The 23,161-nt window shown below is 43.7% G+C and overlaps 1 protein-coding gene across 9 annotated transcripts in view; it reads right to left on the bottom strand.

The window, feature by feature from the left end:
• Positions 1-7,341: 7,341 nt before the first annotated feature.
• R3HDM1 (R3H domain containing 1) overlaps positions 7,342-23,161 on the bottom strand; it is a 134,519-nt gene continuing 118,699 nt past the window's right edge. For 6 of the 9 annotated variants that reach the window (XM_083153826.1, XM_083153827.1, XM_083153830.1 and 3 more), the window contains 10 exons: positions 20,755-21,012; positions 20,283-20,406; positions 16,200-16,357; positions 15,964-16,115; positions 15,776-15,879; positions 13,354-13,526; positions 11,833-11,977; positions 10,670-10,752; positions 10,323-10,407; positions 7,342-8,324 (listed from right to left, as the gene is read on the bottom strand). In XM_083153826.1, coding sequence (XP_083009952.1) covers positions 7,957-8,324; positions 10,323-10,407; positions 10,670-10,752; positions 11,833-11,977; positions 13,354-13,526; positions 15,776-15,879; positions 15,964-16,115; positions 16,200-16,357; positions 20,283-20,406; positions 20,755-21,012 — 1,650 coding nt within the window. In that variant the 3' untranslated portion in view covers positions 7,342-7,956. Of the gene's footprint in view, positions 8,325-10,300; positions 10,408-10,669; positions 10,753-11,832; positions 11,978-13,353; positions 13,527-15,775; positions 15,880-15,963; positions 16,116-16,199; positions 16,358-20,282; positions 20,407-20,754; positions 21,013-23,161 lie in introns of all 9 variants that reach the window. The other 3 variants (XM_083153831.1, XR_014450812.1, XR_014450813.1) reach the window with 3 other exon arrangements.

Here is a 23,161-nt window from a genome sequence, read left to right as displayed (position 1 = left end):
CTGTGAAGGTATCCGCGTCCCCTCGCGGGCTTCACAGGTGTCAGCGTCCCCTCGCGGGGCTCGCCACACTTATCTATTCTCAACTCCACGCCGACGTGGATAGTGGGGGTATGAAAAGGTCGTAGGACGCGTACCGCCACGCTTCGGGTGGGCGTGGATAGTGGGATTTACACGGTCGACAGCTGTTGCGTCGACTAGTGCCACTGTGGACGGGTTTTAATAGTGTACCCCTAAACCCAGCTAAATTTAGATGCTTTTGCATCTAAATTTAGATGTACCCCTACACCCAACTAAATCCAGACGCTTTAGCTGTGGAACTACAAGTACCACAGTGACCTGTCAGCGCCTGGGCAGCGCACTGCTGCTGCCCGGCGGCCACGCTGTTTACGTAGCTGTCAGTACAGCTAGAGCGGCGCGAGCACACTCTGTCTGCGCTAGAGCGGCCTCGCGCATGGTGTTAATCAGAGCCTCTGGCAGTCTGCCAAGTTTCTGAGCCAGAGTGTGCGCGCGGCGGCACCGTGAAACTACAGAAGTACCTCTTAATATTTAAAATCACATGGTGTGTGCATGTAAAGGCCCGCATACACTTGCCTGATTTCACCTGATTCCGACAGATTGGGCCGAGATCAGACCAAATCAGATGTGTCCGACATGGAATCCAATGCCCGGTCCCATGCGCATTGGATCGTACTCGGAGATCATACGTGTTGCACATATAATATCCATGTTGGACCCCCTCCCAGTGGCAGGGAGCGGAGATTGCATGTGATACATGGTGTGCAGAAGGGCTGCATGTGATGTATCGCATATGATCCTGCCACCCAGGAAGGTCCCGGGTGCCTGGAGGGGGATTGTATGCATGATGTATGGGCACAGAGCTCTTGTAGATATGGGACATCATGTAAATTTCCACCTGCACACCTCAACATTTGTACCCATTGGTGACAAGTTCTTGAAAAGAATTAAAACATTAGTAAGCCCACTTAAAGCAAAAGATCTGCCACCTTCTGTGTTTGTGCATGTGTGAGAAAGAGATGTAATTTCACTCTCTGTAGTGAAACAAAACACACCCAAAGTTTCATCTTCTCTAAACTATTATAACATACAAAATAAGTTAATGGCAGATGAGCAGGTGCAGATTGGGGACTAAAAGTGGCCCTGGAAAATTTCTGGAAGTGGCCTCATGTGGGCAGCAACAAATCAATAATGGCCGCTCTCATACATACATACATTCACCCGGTCCCTGCCACTCTCATACATACATACATCCATGATCCCTGCCGCTCTCATTCATACATACATACATACACCATGCCGCTCTCATACATACAGTACATACATACATCTGGTCCCTGCCGCTCTCATTCATTCATACATACTGTACGCCCTGCCGCTCTTATACACACATACATACACCCTGCCGCTCTTATACACACATTCACCCTGAAGCTCTCATACATACATACACCCTGCCGCTCTCATACATACATACATACATACATACATACTTCTGGTCCCTGCCGCTCTCATTCATACATACATACTGTACACCCTGCCGCTCTTATACACACATACATACACCCTGCCGCTCTTATACATACATTCACCCTGTTGCTCTCATACATACACCCTGTTGCTCTCATACATACATACACCATGCCGCTCTCATATATACATACACCCCGCCTCCTCCCGCCCGCTGTTCTCTCTCCAAGCAGCGCTGCGGTCCACTGCCTTGCCTCGAGTCCTCTCCCGGACAATGTTGTATAAAATAAAATCCATGTATCAACGGCCCCCACACCTCACCCAGTGCCCCCTGCTGCTAGATGTGGCCCGCCTCCTCCCATCCGGAGAACAGCGGGCGGGAACAGGCGGGGCCACATCTAGCAGGCACTGTGCAGCGTTGCCGCCGATCGGGGATTGAACTCATTTTTATTTTATACATGATGGTTGGTGGAACAACCATGTAGAGGACTCGAGGAGGGCAGTGGACAGTTAGCAGCACCATTCGGAGAGTGCCTCTCAGAGAGAACAGCGGGCAGGAGGAGGCGGGGCCTCTCTGGGAATGAATCTCTGACCGTAGCCACCAGTCACAGTCGGTGGAGACGGCGTGGGCCGCACTACCCAAAAAATAGAAGCTGTCGTGTTTTTTTAGACCACTTATTATATTGTTAATTTTAATAAATACTATTGTTTTATCTTTAACATATTAACTTTAATTAGTAATGTGAGGTGGGTGGTCAGTAACACAAGACCAGATGGTTTAGACAAGGTTATTTTTTAAGTGATGTATACAGGCCCCCTTATTCACTTTCACTCTTAAATAGTATTGTTCCGGAGATTGCTGGGTATGCTACCACTGGACAAGATTAAACAGATCATACAAAAAGAAACAGCTTTGTCACAGTGTGTTGCACCACAGAGAAAGACTCATAAAATATGACTTTTATTAGCTAATAACATACAAATGTTAAATATAAAAGCACATAAATACACAAATAAGTGGGACAAAACACCATAGATTTAATATGGCTGTGTGGGTGTTTCAATGCACTTGATTTCGTTACGTAATAAATTGATCAATCAAATTTTTCAGCATCTCATTATTAATATTCAAAATACATGTAAACCTAATCATTTTGTGCTTTCCAGCAAAATCATGACTACATGTAATAAGGTGTAGGAAAGACCCCTATTTTTGTAAGAGTGACAAAGGAATATTTTGCCTACTAGGTTGCACATTCAAGCAGAATTATGCTTTAATTTTTCAGCTTCAGCCAATAGATAGTAGCAATTTTATTCTATTAGATAGAGTCAGTGGTTAAAGTAACAAGAATTGGTAAGCAACAATTGTTGCAACTTTAGAACTGTGCTGATAGACTTCTATAAATAGTTCCACTGAAGGCCCATACACAGTAGACTATTTTCAGTTGAAACTCATTTTGGCCATTTTGAGCGATTTTCAACTGAAAATCGCCAAAGTGTGTATGGGCCGATGGCAGACTAGTGATGATGCACGCTCCTGCATCATCGCTAGCAAAGTCCACCGTCGGCTGGTTTTACCAGCGATGATGGATGTTTTTTCATCCATCATCACTGTGTGTGTACGCAGTGTTAGTGTAGTGTACAGGGAATTTCTTATAGATCACATTTTATATAATATCATATGGATCAATTGGAGATACCTCAGTGTTACATGCAGGGCAGGCGACAGGGGGGGTCAAAGGGGACACCTGTACCGGGCCCCAAGCTTGTGAGGGGCCCCAAGGTTCTGATGGGCTCAGGGGCTGTAAACATAGCTGCAGCAGTGCAGTGCCTAGCAATGGGTTATAAAGGTACCCGCCTGGATACCCGTAAGGGTACTTGCCTGGAACCCCCCTCCGGTATTAGTGAATATGAATTTTTTCAATATGAAGTGTACTAAAATGTTCTGTTCAAGGGGGCGGGGTATTGGGCCCCCAGATATATGAGTGTACCAGGCCCCAAGATTTCTGTCGCCAGCCCTAGTTACATGACACTATCATGTTATCTTTGGGAAGCTCAATAGTGCAGCAGCTCACGTATTGTTGAGCAGGTCTGTGCCTGTATGTGTTATATAGTGTCATGTAACACTGAGGAATCTCCAATTGATCCATATGATGTTATACAAAATATTCACTCGACCCGTTTAACCTGATCACAGTGCACAGCAACGAACCGGTAAGAACTCTGCTTTTTACCCGGTTCGGATTGCCGCGTTGCTACCATCGCACTAATTACCGGGTCGAACCGTACCGGGTAATTAGCTGCGATGTGAAAGGGGTATAAGTAGAACTATTTATAGAAGTCTATCAGCACAGTTCTAAAGTCGCAACAATTGTTGCTTACTAATACCCCTTTCAGACAGAAAAATCCCAAAAACCCAGGTATTTCCCAGATACAAAAACCTGGGTAAGACTCGGCTAAAAGCTCTTACCCCTTTTACACAGCATGAAAAACCTGGGTATTTCCCGTGTCGACCCCTTTCACACAGAAGCCTTATTTTTCCTGCAATATACTGTGTGTCATAAGAAAAGGACAGTTTTAAGTCACACAGAGATGCGGTCATGAAAAGTGGGTGGTGACTGCTCACTGCATTACATTAACCATGGCGTAACAAGGATATGTTCTAAACAAGTTTTATTGTTTTTATATACTGATAGGTGCATGTTACCTCACATGGCTGTCAGTATGTTTGCAATGTTTGAGTACACTGTGGCATCTTTGACTGTGCCAGTCATCTGTTTGCCGATCTCCTCCTCCCCTCTCACCTCTTGCTTCTTCCAGTGGGCCATGGCTCCCTAATGACCTCAGAGGCCAGCCCCAATGCCATGCCTTCCCAGCCAATCAGAGAGGCTCATCCTCACAACCAACCAGCTAGCACCCCACCAGGAGAGCCAATCAGTGCCTAACAATGTGTAATAATCCCCAAAACTCGGGTCGCACCCTTTCAGACAGCTGGCGACCCAGGTTTTTGGAATTTAGACCCGGGAAAAACCCTGGTAAATTCCAGGGTTGAAGCCCTGGTATTTTAGACCCGGGTTGACCCTTTCAGACAGGGTCTACCCTCCTGGACCAGGGAAATTCCCGGGGTTTTATTTTCTGTCTGAAAGGGATATAATTCTTATTACTTTAATCACTGACTATCTAATAGAATAACATTGCTACTACTGTATCTATTGGCTGAAGCTGAAACATAAAAGCATGATTCTGCTTGAATGTACAGCCTAGTAGGCAAAATATTATTTTGGCAATCCCATAAAAATAGGGGTCTTTCCCACACCTTATTACATGTAGTCATGATTTTGTTGAAAGCACAAAATGATTAGGTTTACTTATATCTTGAATACTAATAATGAGATGCTGAAAATGTGATTGATCAATTTATTACATAACAAAATCAAGTGCATTGAAACCGCCCGACAGCCATTTTAAATATATGGTGTTTTGTCCCACTTATTTGTGTGCTTTTATATTTCACACTTTTATGTTATTTAGTAGAGACAGGATTATATGCATTTGCATATTTTGCCCATTCTCACCGGTTATTGCATATTCTAACTAAAATCTAGCGATGGTAAAGGGGGCACTTCACTTATTAGGCCCCAACCCCTTTCCACCTGTGAATAATGTCACTGCTTTGCCCTGCTGGCCAGTGGTACAGTGTGCAGGCCGGGCCAATATGTGCGCAGTGTGGGGGACCTTGGATGTATGCTACGTCTGACACTGCTCTAGGCTGCCAATCCATTTTAATAAAAGTCAGTGGGGGCAGATGCCATCATGAAGCTCCTGAACCTTTGCCTGCCCCTGGCCTGGAACTTTGCGCCAAGAGTGAGATTTCTACAGCAGAGGAGGCAGGCGAAAGGGTTGTGACATCATGCGGTGCGGAGGAATCGCCGGGTCACAGAAAGTATGCGGCGCATGGAGGAAGCCTTCCACTGCGCAGCCCTCACATGCTATGCTGACATTTGATCCATCGGCGCTGGAGATAAGAGTCCGTGTAGTTGATGCCAGACGAGCATAGAGCACTGCAGTCTGCAGTAGCAGCCAGAAAGAAAAAAACAATAAGTGCTAACATCGCACCCAAATTCAAACACTGCCAAGTTACCTCAGTGGGGGCCTTATTTTGGTTCATTCTTTCTGACAAAATCCTTCTTAGATGGACAAAACCATGTGCACTGCAGGGGGGCAGATGTAACATGTGCAGAGAGAATTAGATTTGGGTGAGTAATTTTGTTTCTGTGCAGGGAAAATACTGACTGCTTTATTTTTACACTGCAATAAAAATCTCACTTTGAAGTAAAACCCCACCCAAATCTAATTCTCTCTGCACATGTTACATCTGCCCACCTGCAGTGCACATGGTTTTGCCCATCTAAGAAGGATTTTGTCAGAAAGAATGAACCAAAATAAGGCCCTGGATGTGGAACGGTCCTTTTCCACTTATAAAAATATTTTGAGTGATCGAAGAAGACACAATATGAAACCCCTTTCACACTGCAGCTCTTAACCTTTATATTGCCTTTTTTTTAGCCTCTCTGCATTTACTGGTTACAAATAGCCGGTTCAGAGCCGTTTTATATACAGTGTGAACGGCTTGGAACCGGTATATAGGACTCCGGCAGCAGTGAGCTGGTTATCAGCGCAGTGAATATTTAATGAGCGGAACCCGCTCATTACATATGCGCATATATAACGAGACATTCATTACATATGCACATATGTAATGAACGGGACCCGCATATGTAATGACCGGGTCCCACTCATTACATATGCACATAAGTAATGAGTGGCTCATTCATATGCGCATATGTAATGAGCGGGTCCAGCTCATTAAATACGCACTTCGCTGCCTTATAGCTACGGTCTGTACTGTTCTCCTCACTGCTTTCACACTGCAAACCTGCTTGAGACCCGGTATTTATGTGCGGTGTGAAAGGGGTTTAAAACGGTAATATACTGGCTTTCACCTGCAATGTGAAAGGGGTTTAGTGGCTCAGACCCATTTTAAATACCATTTCAAAATACCGGGTCTTAAACTTTTAGGCAATGTGAAAGCAGTATTACTAACGAACATTTGGAACAGTACCTGATTGTTTACGTTTTCAAGAGTAACAAAGTGTTAAATAATCTTTCATTATCAATATGTTATTCTACTGCTTACTAATTGTATGCTGACTTTTAAATAAATAAGTAAAACATTTTTATTATTTAATATATCATATTTTAACACTTTTCATGCATATTTTAAGTATTTTTAATGCATATAATCCGGTCTCCAATTATTAGCTAATAAAAGTTATATTTTATGAGTCTCTCTGTGGTGCACCACACTGTGACAAACCTTTTTCTTTTTGTATGATGTCCCAACTTTAATTGGTAGGTTTGAGTGCCCCAGAAAAGGGAGATCTTTGCCCTTTTATTGAAAAGATATAGATAGAAGTCACCATGGATTTCTGTGACCATATAAAATGCAGTAGTACTGTGTAGTAGTGGGTCTAGCTTTCCTTATAATACACACTGGGGTAGATGTATGAAGCCGTGATAAGGGAGAAGTGGGCAATGGCAACCTATCAGCTGCTTTGTATAATTTTTATTATGCAAATTTCAGATGTTACTTCAGTGCTGATTGGTTGCCTGGAGCCACCTATCTGTCTCACTTATCCTCCCTTATCACTGCTTCATACATCTATCCCACTGTTCCCAGAGAATGTAACTGCCATGTTATAGGTTGCCACCGGAGCTCACCATTTAAACAAACAAGATTTTAAGGAAATTATACATATTTAGTGTATAAAATAAAAAAACAACATTAAAAATGAATTTCGTGAGAAACATAATTTATTTACAATGAACTTTCACAAAGCCTTTATGTATATAACTTAAGAAGGGCACGGTGAAGAGAATCAGTAGTTTAAACAGCAACCCCTTTAAAGACAGGGGAAAGGACTAGACATCTCTTCCAAACAGTAATAGGTCTATTATTATTATTATAATATATATCTATGTATATATATTTTTCATTTTAAGTGCAGCGATAATTTCCCCACCCTGTTCTATCAAAGTGGATGGCAAAGTGCTGGCTTTGGAAAAAGAAAAGTAGAAAAAACACAGACTTTTTTTTTTCTCGTCTATTTTTTTTTCTCCAATGTGGGCATTCATTATGAACAACATATTTTTCTGTACAAGAGAACTTTGGGTCCAATACAGAAATATAAATATAAAACAAATAGACTATAAAAGGGTTGGGGGGGAAGGTTTGTCCTGCTGATTGATTACTCTCTTCCGGCTCCAAGGGATGTTCTTCAATTACTAGATCGTGATAATAAGATTCAGTGTCTATGTGCACACACACACCCACACGCACACACACGAAAGAGGCCGATCATTAATGAAGACGGACAAAGGCTGACCCTCCAGTAATGCTCTGGCTTTCCTCTACTGAGAGCTTGCTCTTTCTAGGATGTGAAGGTCAAAGGGCTTTCTGCTTGTTCTCAGTCTAAACTTGTTCATTAAATTATTGTGTTTCTTCAGTGCATTCTGAGCAGCCGATACGGTGGGGAAAGTAGCTACGATGGTGTAAGTAGAGGCCAAGTCTGTGGAGGGGTTGGACTGTTCAGTACTCATGTGGTTCTCTCCGCCACCACAATAGTGTTGGTGATGTTGGTGCGGGGTTTGTTGTGAACGAGGGTCCCGAAACCACCGGATTTTAGCACCTACTTTAAAGAGTTCACCAAAAAGCATTTCAGCATCTTTGCGACTAATTCCATCGGGCAGCTCAGTGATTTCTAAAACTTTTCCAATAACTGCAGAAACATAAAAGAAAACAAAGTGTTTAAAAAAAAAAAAAAAAAAGGCGGAGGTGCAGACTGTGGCACATTCTTTTTCATGGCAACAAATACACAAATGTATCTAATTAGAGACCATTCTGATCATACACATACAGAGTTCCGATTTGACCAGATTACGATGGTTCGGGCCAATATATTGGGAGACATCATCCCGCGTGGGACATGTGTGACATCATGTCCAATCCTATGCGTGTTCCCATAAGCATCGGATCAGAACCTAAAGATCCCATGCGCAGCATATGGGATGAATTAGAATTGGACCATCAGCAGCACATTGTGGGCGATTATTAGCATTTGCTATATATATTGCATCCGATTTCCTTTGAACTCCCCCGGCACCATGTAAATAATGGCACATCAAGTGCCAAGTCAGAGGTAGCCCTCCCAGGGAGCTGCCGGGGGAAAACAGGAACGACTTGTGCTTTCGATAATGGCCACCTTTAGTCGCAATGCAATGTGACTAGGAAGCATGAGCAGACTGTGCTGATTAATTTGATACAAGTTTATACAAGGAAACTTGTATAAATGCAGGGAGGGATACAGAGAGGGGTGAAGGTGGCTATCGCCCCCCTTAGGGTCCTCCTGGCTCATGCTAGCCGCCTGTCCTGTCACTCAATATACCTGCAACTTGATGCCTGCTGCTGGACGCTGTGGAAAGCCAGGACTGGAGGTCCTAACACAGCACAGGCATGACGCTGGTGCAGGCTGCTTGTGTTCTCCGGGCCTGCAGACAGATGGTCAGAGTCAGCCGCTCACAGTCCCGGAGAAGCAGCTCAGGTCTGGCACGTCTCACCTGCCAGCTCCAGCAGCCAGGGTCTCCCTCTTGCTTTGCAAAGTGTGATATTTAACCCTTTGCTTGTGCACACACAGCAGCTGAGCCACAGAGGAGTCCTGCTATTACCGCTGCTGAGTGCACACAGATGGGAGAGAGGAAGCTACAGAGCTCTTTCCCTTTATTAAAAGCAGAATTCCCTCCAAATACACAGGAAGGGACACAGGATAACGTGGCTGAGCAGTTATCACTAGGCTGCCTTCCGAATTACCAGGTGACTGATGTCCCTGCTCTCAGTGCCCCCGCCCATGCTCTTTGTTTGTGAGCACTCATCGCATACATGTTTAGCTTTATGCATACATGTACATTTACTGCATATATCCCCCTCCCTATGTATACCTCAATGCCTTCACTACATCTCCCTACTGTGTACTGTATATACCGCCTATCCCCCCTCCTATGTATACCCAAATACCTCCCCTGTTACCCACTGTGAATGTACCCCCTACCCCCAATCCTATGTATACAGCTTGAGCATCTCTTATCCGGATATCTCAAAGCCGAAATCCGTAAGTTTTCAGAAGATTTTTTTTTAAACAAAATTCCGTCCCCCGGTGTCCACGGCGGCCATAGGATCTGTCTTCAGCGGCATCCCCGGTCCCAACAATGCACTGCATGAGTACACCGGTGATGTGTGCAATGTGTCCTTGGGACCAGGGATGCAGCTGAAGACAAATCCGCTGGTCGCCGTGGACATCGGAGGACCAGGGGAGTATGTAAAATAAAAAAAAATATTCACCAGATCCGGAATAATCCCTAATCCAAAATGCTTGTGGTCCCAAGCATTTTGGATAAGGGATACTCAAACTGTACCCCAATAACTTCCCTACTACCCAATGTGTATATGGATGGAGGAGTCAGGACTAGGAAGGGGAGGAGTCACGACTCAGAAGGGGAGGAGTCGGGTGGTAATACTACATGGTTATACCGAATACATTTTACTTATACAATAAATTTAACTGCTGGCACGTACGGCTCACATCTGCAACTACAAAAGCAGTGTTGCTTTTGGACGCAGTTCATCACTCATAGTGCCTATGGATAGGTACACAGGAAAAATAACAGGAAAAAAAAAAAGTTTAAAACAAAAGCAGCCTACATTTCTTCAATAAGCGACGTACCAGATTCACCCGCCGAGAGGTCTGTGGAAGCAGCCTTCTTGGCGGTTTTCTTGCCCCTATTTCCATGTCTGTGTCCAGACTGACCCTGGAATACAAAGAATCATTCTGAAACACAGGTGCACTATAGAACATTCTAAAAACTTGGTGAACCTCAATGTGAAACATTAAATAGGACTAAACCGTAAGTAAAGCAGAAGTTGTGTGCATCTGAGAACATTGGTGTAAATCCATGCGTCTAATAATGATATTTCAGTGTTCTGTCCCCTACTGAAAATGAATATTGTCCCATCTAATCCCTTTATTACAGCTAGATCTGAAAATGCAGATTCAAGAACACGATTAGAAACCTGTTGACTTGTTATATGTCCATGTACTAATTGAGGAGCATTGTATTGTAATGGCTGACCAAGTAACGGATATCTTGTATCACCTGCCAGAAAAACACAAACAAAAAAGAGCACAAATAAGACGTAAACTCACATCCAAAGATTGAGAGATATTGAATAGAAAATGTACTAAAATATGCCACTCACACACAACTCAGTGTATATCACCCACAGCAATGCTGGCTGGCTGGGCTATATATCAATGTGCAGTTGGGGCTGCCATGCTGTGGGCGGAACCTAGCCCAGACATATCCCACTTAATGTGATTGATTGAAATCTGCATCCATTTAGTGTTGGTGACACATTTAGGGGTCCAGCTACAATTTAGCAGAACCCGTAAGTGGTGCCATGGGAGTAAAAAGGTTCTCTCTTCCTGCTGTTCCCCAGTCACGCCAGAGACATTGGGCCTAATTCAGACCTGATCGCACAGCACATTATTTTGTTTCTGTGCAGGGTAAATCACTGGCAGTTTTATTTTTACACTGCAATTTAGATGTAAGTTTGATCACACGCCACCAAAATCTAACTCTCTCTGCACATGTTACATCTGCCCCACCTGCAGTGCAGCAGGGTTTTGTCCATTTGCTAACAAATTGTGCAGTGCGATCAGATCTGAATTAGGCCCATTGCTCTGAAAGCTAGCGTGCGGGATGTGTAAGTAAGACTGCTTGCCTGACGCATGCTTTAATACTACATACACACTGCTGTTTGCATGTCTACTTTACAAGACAAGCATATAAAAGGCCCGGGAAAATACAAAGCACTGCCCACACGAGGCAGAACATATCTGTATTTTATAAGCGTTTAACATAAGCATTTTTGTAACATTTTGTATGTGCCACAGTTGCATGTTTACAGCCCAATGTAAATGTTATGTTTTTATCATTCTGTAAATTTGTAAACCGCTCTGCAATCATCAGCGTGTACTTAGCCTTAATTCTATAAAGAGCTTTGATTGACTTTAAGGTCCACACAGGTCATTTAAAGTACTAAGGGAGATTGGTTCAGAGCTGTGGTATGGGTATACAAGCGACACTTGTTTTTTTGGCAATGCAACCACTCGCTTCACTTTGCTAGAATGATTTAAAAGGCATCATTTTAAAATAAATCATGTTACCACTTACCTTGTCCAGGAGCAAACGGTCTGGAGAAATGTGGAACTAGAGAAATAGGAGATAACCCAGGGCGGATATTTTTCAGGTTGGTCAACTGCACAGGAATCGGTGATTGATTGGGCGACGTGATGGGACTGCTTAGATGTGAACTATGCTGTAAGAAGTGACAAAACAGAGATCTAGTTACAATATTTTTGTACTTTACACCAAGGTATCCAAACCAATAACATCAGTCCTTGGTTTATAGTGGGGTTTCTTCTATTGATCCCTAAATATGTGTGAGAACAGGAGAGGAGGAAGGTAAGAAACAGAAACCAGAGCTCCTGCCTGGCAGACTCTTCTGTAAATCAGAAGTCCGCTTTCATTTCTACCCATGTATCAGATCCTTTGGCACTCACATTGCATTACTGAATCCTAGCAGGATGTACTGCAGATCTGTCACGCAAACGTCAAGGGTCCCAAGGAGCGAGACGCTCAATGTGCAGTATTTGTATGTATGCACTGTACATGTGGATTTGGCGGGAGAGGAATGACTAGAATAGATAAGCACTAGTAATGTCCACTATCATACCTCCCAACTTTGGTATTCTAGCAGTCGGGATGCTGCTGCGCGCCGGAGGCGCCTCGAAATTTTCGGGGGCATGGCCTAATTTGGGGGCGTGGTCTATACTCGCGGCTCCCTGCGAGGCCACGCCCCCATTTTGCCGCTATGGGGGCATGACCCAGAGGCTCTGTGAGCCTCTAGCCATGCCCCCAGCCCCCTGGCTGCGGGAATAGACGCTGTGCGCATGCGCACAGCGTTTATTCCCCGCTGCTTAGCAGCTGACAGGGGGACTCCCAACAGCCCCCCCACACCGCGGGACACTGCCGCCCACGGGTGGGACAGCGGGACAGGCCCTGACAATCGGGACTGTCCCGATAAAATCGGGACTGTTGGGAGGTATGCACAATACATGCTGGTATGACTCCCCATCTATAGTAGGCACTTATTAAACTACTGGAGCTGTCCAGGAGGTTACCCAATAACTCCTGTATTCCAGCAAGGTTTGCAGATGCATCTAAAGGTGCGTACACACGTACAGATTTTCTGTCTGATCTATCTGGTGGGAACAAAAACCTGGAAATGTATGGGAGCATAAGACAATCAAAAAATTATTCCCAAACACTTGAAAACAGATAGTGATCAGTCAGACAAATTGTTTAAATCATTCTGATATAACAAATTTATCAAGGCATATATTTTTTTTCTGTGTTCCTGCATTTGGGTGGAAATTTTTGATTGTCAGTTGCTCCCATACATTTCCAGGTTTTTGTTCCCACCAGATAGATAAGACATAAAATCTGTACGTGTGTACGCACTTTAACCATTGGGTTTGGTGCTTTGTAATTCTGAAATAAGCCTGAACACCCACAAAAAAAAAAAACACTTACAGCAATGACCTAGGTCCATATGTGCACAAAACCATTCAATAAACAAACTATTATTGGCTCAGATAATACAACATCATACTAATTAAAAAAAATATCTACCTGCGCAGAATGGTCCAGGTTGCCATATTCTGCAGTCTTATGAGCCCTCTGGTGGTCACAATAATATTTATTTGGCTTCCACTGAGGTGATGAATGTGTTTGAGGTGGTGGGTTGTTCGGTAAATTAAGCTGCATCATTACCATCCCACCACCAGAGGGTGCTGTTGGTACAGCTAGAAAAGGGAAATATAAATTAATATTTTGTTTGCTATACCCGTATTACACATAAAAGCTGGGTAGCACTTGGTTTTTGGACCTGGGAATGACACGGCTTTTGAACCTTTTTACACTTACGTCCCCACCCGGCATAATGCCTGACGGGTGACGTCACTGTAGGCGGGGCAGATGACAGCTTTTCCATTATAGTGAACGGGTCCTATGGATCCTATCCAGGGTTGAACCAGTTTTCAACCCAAAACATTTGCCAGGCTGAAATCCTGGGTTGTGACCGTTTACACTGCCTGCAAACCCGGGTTTTTGCACACTCCCATGTAAAAACCTGGGTTATTAGCGCTGGTGTAGAAGGGGTATAAATGAGACCGTGCAAGGCTGCATTATTTCTTTGATCCACATTTAATTACATAACTTACAGTGTATATGTGTTTACAGTGAAATGGAATAGAAATGCCTTAACCCCACAACCATAGTACAAAAACGGACTACTAAAAATAAAAATCCAAACTTTTTCTCTCATCTGATTGGACCTTTATATTGCCAGCCTATATCAAAAAAGCCATTTTATTCAATCCGTTTTTATTGAATCCATGCTGAGGTTTCCCAAAAGGGGAAAGATCGGCACTTGCCTATTCAACGCTGCCGCTAATGACAGTATTGAAGGGTGTCAGATCTGTTTTATTGGAAACATCTGCGGATTGTCAAATTCGAGGCTGTTTTCCAACAAGCCGCTGCTGTTTTCGACAACTTGCAGACTTTCAGATACTCGACAGCTGGCACTACTGACTGTCGATGTACTGTCTGATAGACTAAAAATGTCAGGGATTCTGTCCGTCGGGACGTCCCGATAGTCCGAATCTCGAACTGATTTAGCCTCTCCAGTGGTAAATTTGAACTGCTGTTTAATGAGATTACTGAGCCTACCCGTTTAAGAAATGTACCAATAAATTCCTAAACAACACTAACAAGGCTGGAAGCCTAAGCCATTAAATGGATACCTCTTCAAAGGCTTACCCTAGGCGCCTTCATTGCAGAATGCCCCAGCAGTTAGAGCCTACCCTACTCAAACTGTAATATGCAAAGTGTTTGAGAAGACTGCCAAACACTTTGGGGGTTATGGGTCATAGGGTTGACAAGAGGGATGTCAATATGCATTGGGTCGACATGCATCAAGGCTGACATGTATGAAGATCGACAGGGTCATTAGGTCAACACAAGGGCAAGGTCAACAGTCAAAATATCGACATGGGGTTTTCACTATTTTATTCCAATTGTCGACATGAACACTGAAAAAAAAAGTGTGCCGCGTCCGCACGCCATGCTTCGGGCACACTATTTTATTCTCCCTTTGTGCCCTGGTGGATGGTAGGGCATAAAATACCGCCTGTCGGCACCAAAAAAAAAAAGTGACAAACCCCATGTCGACCTAGCCCATGTCGATCTAATATCTGTCGACCTAACCCCAATGTCGACATTCAAACATGTCAACCTTCAGTGGTCGACCTAATGCATGTCGACCTTCCCATATTGACCTAGTATCCCCAATTTGGGTATAGGTTGACAAACACGTCCCTGATGGCGCGTCTCCCTCATCATACATGCCACCTTTCATAAAAGATGTTTTCTTCCTAACCCTTAACAGCTCTTGAGAATATATGCTTAAAACAAGACCCCAAATGTCCCTACATGAGGAAAAATCCACCACCAATTCTAACAAGAGGGTATGTGACTTCCAGATACATTTTACCACTAACCCCCCCCCCCCCCCCCCCACCACAAAAATGCTCGATACAAATTACAATGGTTATAAAATTTCTCCACCTTGGTGATCCCGCCCACTGATATATTGGCTATAGAGTTTGAGGTGGAAGTTCTTGTGGCTCACCTCTGGAGAACCTACATCTGCGTCTTCATAGAAGAGGAGCAAGCTCCATGTCTTATCTACAACTGTTGTCTTTATAGGTTCAACCAGTGATTCCCAAACACAGTCCTCAAGGTACCCAAACCTGGACTGTTGGGGTTCCTAGAGAACCTTATTTGTGCATTACTTTGTGTTTCACCCAATGTTTCCCAGAACACACTCAGGAGAGTCAAAGAGGTGATGCCTTCACTGGGCTACAGGTAGATAAATCACCAGCAATTATAATCAGATGCCTGTAACACATAAAGGCATACTACCAGCAAAACTCCATGAGCGCCCCTCTTTTATATACCATAGACCCAAATAACCAACCTCCTTTTCTTTTACCTGCACAGGGAGGACCTGGGAGTGGTTGAGAGTTACAGGGAGAGGTCGTCCTAGGAAACTGCATTTGATCAGACCCTGGAGGCTGCATATATCCCACTGAGGAGCTGTGAAATATATAGGGGGAGATCATACAAATTGCCTCCACTTACATAAGTAAAAAAAGAATTCTAGTTATTACGCAAACATACTTCATGTTACTTTGCTGCCCTGGTGAAATGATGCTGTAGTAAATTGGCATTCCTGTTGTTTGTAACTGCCCTTGGTTGGACTGGTTAGGGATGAGCACCTGTTGGTGATATGGCTGTTGGGGCACAGATTGGGAGCCTTGTCGAACAGGAACCTGGTGAAACAAAGTCATTCTTTGTAAGCTGCCGGGATCCAAGTATAGTTACCCCTAGCTGACCCTGTGGAATAATAACATTACCTGGTATGAGGGTATGGAGGAGTACTGCACCATTACCCCATGGATGGGATTGGCAATATTGCCATGTTGGCTGCTGACCAATGGCGAGTTCTGAGGTTGTTGCACATTGACCATGCCTTGGTAGTTTGGTTGCTGGTTTGGCATTACCGCTGGATAACCTGTGAAAAATACATTCAAATAAATGTATAGACTAAGGAGGACAAGAAAGGTACACATGTCAAACAGCTACTTGGTGGGCAGGACCAAAATTCAGTCACTGCCGAGACATCCCACCCACCCCAGGCTTCTGTTTGATGATGCACAATGAGTAAATCTCTTAATTGTACCATTTATGATGGTATAAAACAGATCAGCGAACGCATTCACTTCAGATGATTGCAGACCATGCCCTTTGCAGGAACAAATACTCCTAGCATGCATCAATAAAGACCCAGACATCAAGTAATATTCCCTGCACAGAGGTAGGGGACATTAAACCAGAGCTGCACTTTCAACTACACAAAACTGCAGGTGATGAATTTTATTCATTAATTCAATACATCAAAAAAACACAAGTTTTCCAGTTAACAGGCACATCAATTACATTCAATAGTAACTTTAGAAAGGTTCACCCGCTAACAAGTATTATATTTTACAGGGAACTGGAGTAAGTTTCCCAAATTAGAATCCAGGTTTTAAGGATACCCATACTTGAGCACAGGTGACTTAATACCTCAGTATGATTTAACCATCTAGACTTAAACATGGATATCATTGAAAGCTGGATTGTAATGGAGTTTGAAAAAAAAAAAAAAAAGAGATAAAAGGGTCACACACACACACACACACACACACACACACACACACACAGCTTGTAGGACACTAAAAGAAGACATACAGTCTTGCTAAAGAGCAGTCTAATGGTGTTACTGAAGCCTCTCGTAGATCTTTACTTATCCTTGGAGTCATATTATGCCTGTAAATACCCAAAGCCCTTCTCTGAATTTTATAGTGGTGCAATAATTCTCCATCAGGATAAAAAATTGGGGGTGAAGTCAAATGACAGCGTTATCTTCTGAGGGCATAGCAGAAAACATAAATTCAGATTTACTTTACAGTTGGGGCCCTCATGAAACTAAAATGGTCCGGACAAGCAAATTGACTTCCTTCATTGCTGGGACAAAGAAACCATATAGCAAAAAATCAAACACATCTCTTATATATTTAGCCAGAACTCAGTCAGTATGTGTATAACGCTGGGTGGAGTCAGCGCCTCTGACTCCACCCACACACACTCACACAGTGACAGAGAAGACAGTGACACCCTGTGCCTCCTCTCCCTCCCCATGCTGGCCCATATGCTGGCAGGCAATGCCTGTAAATAGCCCACTGGTGCCTCCAGCGTGTCTCTTCCCCCTTTCCCGCTGCTTCCAGCAAGTCTCTCACGGACATCAGGGATAGAGCAGGTGAGCTGTACGGCCTGCAATTGCCCCCCCCCCCCCCCACAAGCTGGTTAGCAGCAGCAGCCTTCCGCCCGCACCTCTCCCCACCCTTCCCCCCGGGGCTAGTTAGTGGAAGCCTGGGGGGGTGGAAACACACCTCTACCACCCCTTCACCCCGGAGCTGGTTAGAGGCAGCTGGCACACGCACCTCTCCCACCCCTTCCCCCGGAGCTGGTTAGCGGCAGCCGCATCGCTACCCTGCAGCTGGTTAGCCGCAGCCGGTGGGGGGCGCACGTACTGTAGGGCGTGATCAATCGCGTAGTTCTCTATATAAGGCACAATTAAGCAAGTACATTTAAGTTTGGGAGTGCAGTTTGTGAATGATAAATATTCCTCACTTCATTCTTCCCACCTATTGTGACAGTCCGTACAAACTGCACAATTCTAAACAATGTGCCACATCTTAGAGCAACATCCTCCACCATCACTCTCCCACATACTGTACATAAAACATACATTGGCAGACTACTGACCAGTGGTCTGCAAAGAGCTGTAGCACCACCATTGTTAAAAAGTAATACTGAAACCACTTTTATTATTTTTAAATCCCTTGAAGTATTCTGGAGCTACTGTACAGCATAGTATCATTTTCTTTTCTATATAGAGATGTGTCCCCATACATCTTAGCTTCAGCCATATGAACCAGCCCCTCTCGGCGTGCCAAGTTCCCCAAGACTCTGGAGCATCAGATGTCTTTTTTGCTGAAAATGCATCTAAGTCACTATGCAACTATGATGTAACAGGGGACTTCGCTGATTAATATAATATGCGGCATTTGAATATATCTTTCTCTGAATCTGCATACAAAGTGCTACTATACAGCATCCTCTGCTTTTTTCATGCCAAGTAATGTCACACACATGCACAAGTGTTAAATATCAAATTAATCAGCAGCATCTCATTGTCAAAAAAAAAAAAAGAGGCTGCCGCTAGCACAGTTGCATGGAACCTGGCAGTTGTGTGGTGTATTGATGCAGGTTACAGGATTTGAGGTGGCCATACATCAGAAAGACCTGCTTACAATCATGATTGTTTCCAACTTTCCCTTCAACTCCCCGGCAGTCCTTGGTGGTTTTTGGACATACAGGGGGAAATTTACTAAAGGAAATTTTTAAAAAATAGGTGTATTTGTATCCAGAAAAACACTTTTTTGACATTTACTGTCCCGAAAATACGGCAATTCGTATTGATAGCACATCAATACTAATACGAACTGCCGTATTTTCGGGATAGTAAATGTCAAAAATGAGTGTATTTCTAGATACAAATACACCTATTTTTTTACAAATTTCCTTTAGTAAATTTCCCCCACAATGGCAGGTATTCAATGCGGCCGGCGAGGGGGTTAAACAGCGAGGATTGCAGAAAACCAGCGATCCTCGCTGTTTAACCCCTCACCAGCCGCTCACCCTATTCAACGTTCTGGGGAAATCCTCGTCGTCACAGGATGGCGAGGATTCCCCCAAACAGCGAGACCGGTGGCTAATGCAGCAAACCCGCTGTATTTAGCCGCGAGTCTCGCTGCTTCCGTAGCCGCATACGCCAATTCTCCCTCACTGAAAAACCGGAGCGAGGGGGAATTGGCGTATGAAGGGGGGTGGATTGAATACTACAGGGTGAGTAGTGACAGCGAGCATTAAGCCCTGCTAGTTGTCGCCGCTCGCCCAAGGCATTGAATACCCGCCAATGTACTCAAACAATCCAGTTGCTGCATATGACCGGTCGTCCCACAATCGATTGTATGCACCTAACCTGTCTGAAAACTGCCACTCAATTGACGTCGGTTGTATAAGCCGCTTTAAAAGCACATGCAATTGGCTCTCAATCCCAACTGATCAACTGATGCAGCATGTCTGATCAGAGGACCAATCCTCCAACCCACGGGACCGCTTATTGCATGATTGCGTGCACACAATCTGCATACAATCCCTCGAGATTGCATGCTTGGGTGCAATGTCTTTCAGGTGTATGGGGGCCTCAAACTCACAGCTTCCTACAAACATGTTGTTTCCAAGTCCTGCCAATTTGTACCTGTCTCTTAAGAGAAAACAGCTCTGCTGTATAAGAGGTAGGATAACATGCTGGACATTGAGGTTTTTGTTATATTTTATGCACACTCTTTTAGATAATGTAGTCTGCAGCTGCTGTAGAAATAAGCATGTAACTGGCATGAAGGTGGCAAAGCATGCTGACACTTGTAGTTGCACAGCAGCTTTACAGACAACAACCTTGGTCAGATGCGGCTTAAGAGATATGCTAGTTTTGAACAGTGACATTTATTTTAGGTGGAAGCGTAAACACATTGCTCAGACCAGTGCCACAAACTCTCCAGCAGGTAACATATCGCAGTGCAATGCAGTCATTCACATTTTATTTATTTTCGAGCGACCGTTGAACAAGAATTTGACAACAAAAACCGACTTTTAGAATGAAATCTTTTAGACGGGGATCCGAGAAGAGGAGAAAGTGACTGGAAAAGAGACCGGTTCACTGTGAGAAACGTAAACCCTCTCAGACAGCGCCCCGGGCCCGAGTCCCGCCGCTCTACATCACTAGTCATATCTGAGGGGGGGGAGTGAAGAGATTAAAGACACAAACAAACCTGTTTGGTGGGCAGATTGTGGCAGTGTTTGATTTGGTTGAGTACTAAACTGGACCGATGTGACTGGACGATATTGTTGGTTCGAGTGAGGAAACTGGTTGGGAGCACAATAGCAGGTTGGTATCTGGCCGGAAGAAAAAAAACCATTACATGAAATGTGACAAATCCTAAAGAAAAAAAACTTTTTCTGCAGACTTTTTATTGATGATAAATCATAAAAAGATAGACCCCATGAAATGTAGAACAGATTTTTACTTCACCTGTGTGTGTGAAGGAACATGCAAGTATCTCTGGGGGAGATGTAGTATTTTATGCACAACTAGAAAAGCTACTGCACAACAGCTATTGGAGAGATTTCACTAAGTAAAAGCAGAATAGTTGCTACTTAGAATAATTACCATTAACAGGTAGTAAACCGCTCATTGTGTCCTTCCCTGATCAGTACCCACAGCTACCCCTAATGACATTGTACCTGCTGGAGGGATGAGGGCTGGATGTATCCCTGTGGTTGCAGCACTGAAGGATTGACAGGCTGGCTGGAGGCAGAGTAGTTGGGCGGTGGGACAGACTGTCCGAGTGGTGGAGGAGGGGGAGCCATGATGTAGCCAGACTGCGGGGATGGCTGAAGCACCACAGTAGATTGGAACATGGTCGAATGAGCATCTGACGACTCGGCCGATTGCTGTCTGGCAAGACTCATATGGCTAAACTGAGAGCCCAGGTTGTCTGGCTATAATGTAATGACAGAACAAATATCATTAAACATTTGGTTATACACAAGGCCAACAGAGGCATTATAAGGAAAACATGCAGGGAAACATTTGTAGGGTTAGAAAAATATAACAAAAAGGTAATGTCATGCAAAATCAAACTTGTCAGAATTTTTTTCCCCTCTAATTACACCTCAAAATTATCTAATGCACAATGGTTATGCCTCAGGGAAGAGAAGTGTTCCAGACAATACTTCATAAATACATTTGGTAATGCAGGGTTTGTACTAATGCTGTGAGTACTACAAATCCTCCTACCAGCAGTTTGAAGAGAAGCCCTGGTGAGTGTGCTCTTATCTCCTATGTATGGTTCTAATTTAGTTTCATTGAGTCACCCCAGGCAGATTGAATATTTGACAAAGTGACTGCAACCCTGTTTGTGGATTATAGATAAATAAATATAGAGAAAGATATAGATATTATATATCTCTCTCTCTCTATCTATCCATCTTTATTTATTGTTGGATAGATGGATACTCCGATACAAAACTCTTGTGTAAATAGTCCCTCTGGCACCATGACATAAGACAACATTGACATGGGCAAGAAGTCTTTTTTTAAATTGTGTCCATGTTCTTGTACTGTATTTGTATTGTTTTCCTGTAGCTAGGTGATGAGAAAACATGGAAGGCACCAGACTATTTACAGTTTCATATATAGCGCAGCAGAGTGTTGGTAACTGCTCACCTATAAAAGCACAGTCTGCTGAGTGCTTTAGACCAGATAGCATGCCTGGAATCAAACATTGATGTGATAGCTATGTGTGTGTGTGTATGTATATATATATATATATATATATATATATATATATATATATATATATATATATATATATATATATATATATATATATATATATATATATATATATATAGAGAAAAAGCAAACTGCACACTTAAGTAACAACTTGTGGGTGCCTGGGCCACTTAGGGATTCATGGTATAAAAAATATGAAGCCAGCACATCCATAGCAAATGTAACAAAATATTTAATGTAGAAAAAAGTTCAATATAGAATAAAGTCCAAAGGAGGGACACACCAAGCATGATGCGAATTCAGCATATCGTTCAAGTGATACATATTACCAAAAATAGTGGCAGAATATCAGCATGGTGGTCCAACCAGAGAGTCACTGATGCCCGACGGCCGTTTCGGTGCCTTCTCACCGTCCTCAGGAGCATAAGTGACCTCTGGCAGAGACCGGGCATTTATAGCAAACATAATCATAGATTATCAACAACACCTGCTAGCCTGTAAATTCTCTTACCCCATAGCCGCAAGTCGCGCTCACACCAACACGCTGAATACAGCGTGTCTAATCAGCTGTGTAAACCTGCGTCATGAGCCGGATGTGTCATGACGTAGGATCCGGCCAAAGCCGGCCACCACGTCAGTCACCACGGCAACGCTTAGACGCTGTTCTGAACATGGGCGGCTCTGGACGCGGCGGAAACCTCGTCACAGAGTCCGTTCCCATGGAAACAGGAAAACAATAATAAAGCGCTAAGTCACCTCGAACACCGGTGATCCCAGCAATCTGCCAGGGCACACCAGAGTCAGGGCGAAGGCGCTATTGACTAAATAGGGATAAATCCACTGAGCAGCATATGGAGGTATAAATACGGGGAGCAGTTAGCGGAATACTGGGGATCAGAGAACAGGCCAGCTTGGTGTCAATGTGCCTTAACGCACCGATCACAAAAATATACTTTAGAAATATATAACATGTCAATACTCTCAAAAATAAGAAAAAAATGAAAAAGAACAAAACATATATCAGGCAAAAATGAACAAGAGACATAATTAAATGAAGCAGTGCAGTGACTGCTCCTCATTCAGTCCATTTGGGGAAGTACAGTTCAATTGATTGATCCATTGACATTCCTTACGGAGTAGAAGATTGCCACGATCACCCCCTCTTCTCAATGGGGGGACGTGGTCAATGGGCAAAAACCGGAAATCCTTCATCGTATGTTTAAGTAAATTGAAATGTTTAGCAACCGGAGGAGTGGTGGCATCGATGGATACAAGACCTTGGTTAATCCTCCGGGCCGACCGATTGTCTCTTCCTGTGGCTCTATCTGTCAGCCGATATCCCAGTATATTGAC

Source organism: Crinia signifera, chromosome 7, assembly GCF_055691185.1.
Source record: "Crinia signifera chromosome 7, ASM5569118v1, whole genome shotgun sequence".
Classification (NCBI taxonomy): domain Eukaryota; kingdom Metazoa; phylum Chordata; class Amphibia; order Anura; family Myobatrachidae; genus Crinia; species Crinia signifera.
This window is presented reverse-complemented; position numbering and strand designations above follow the sequence as displayed.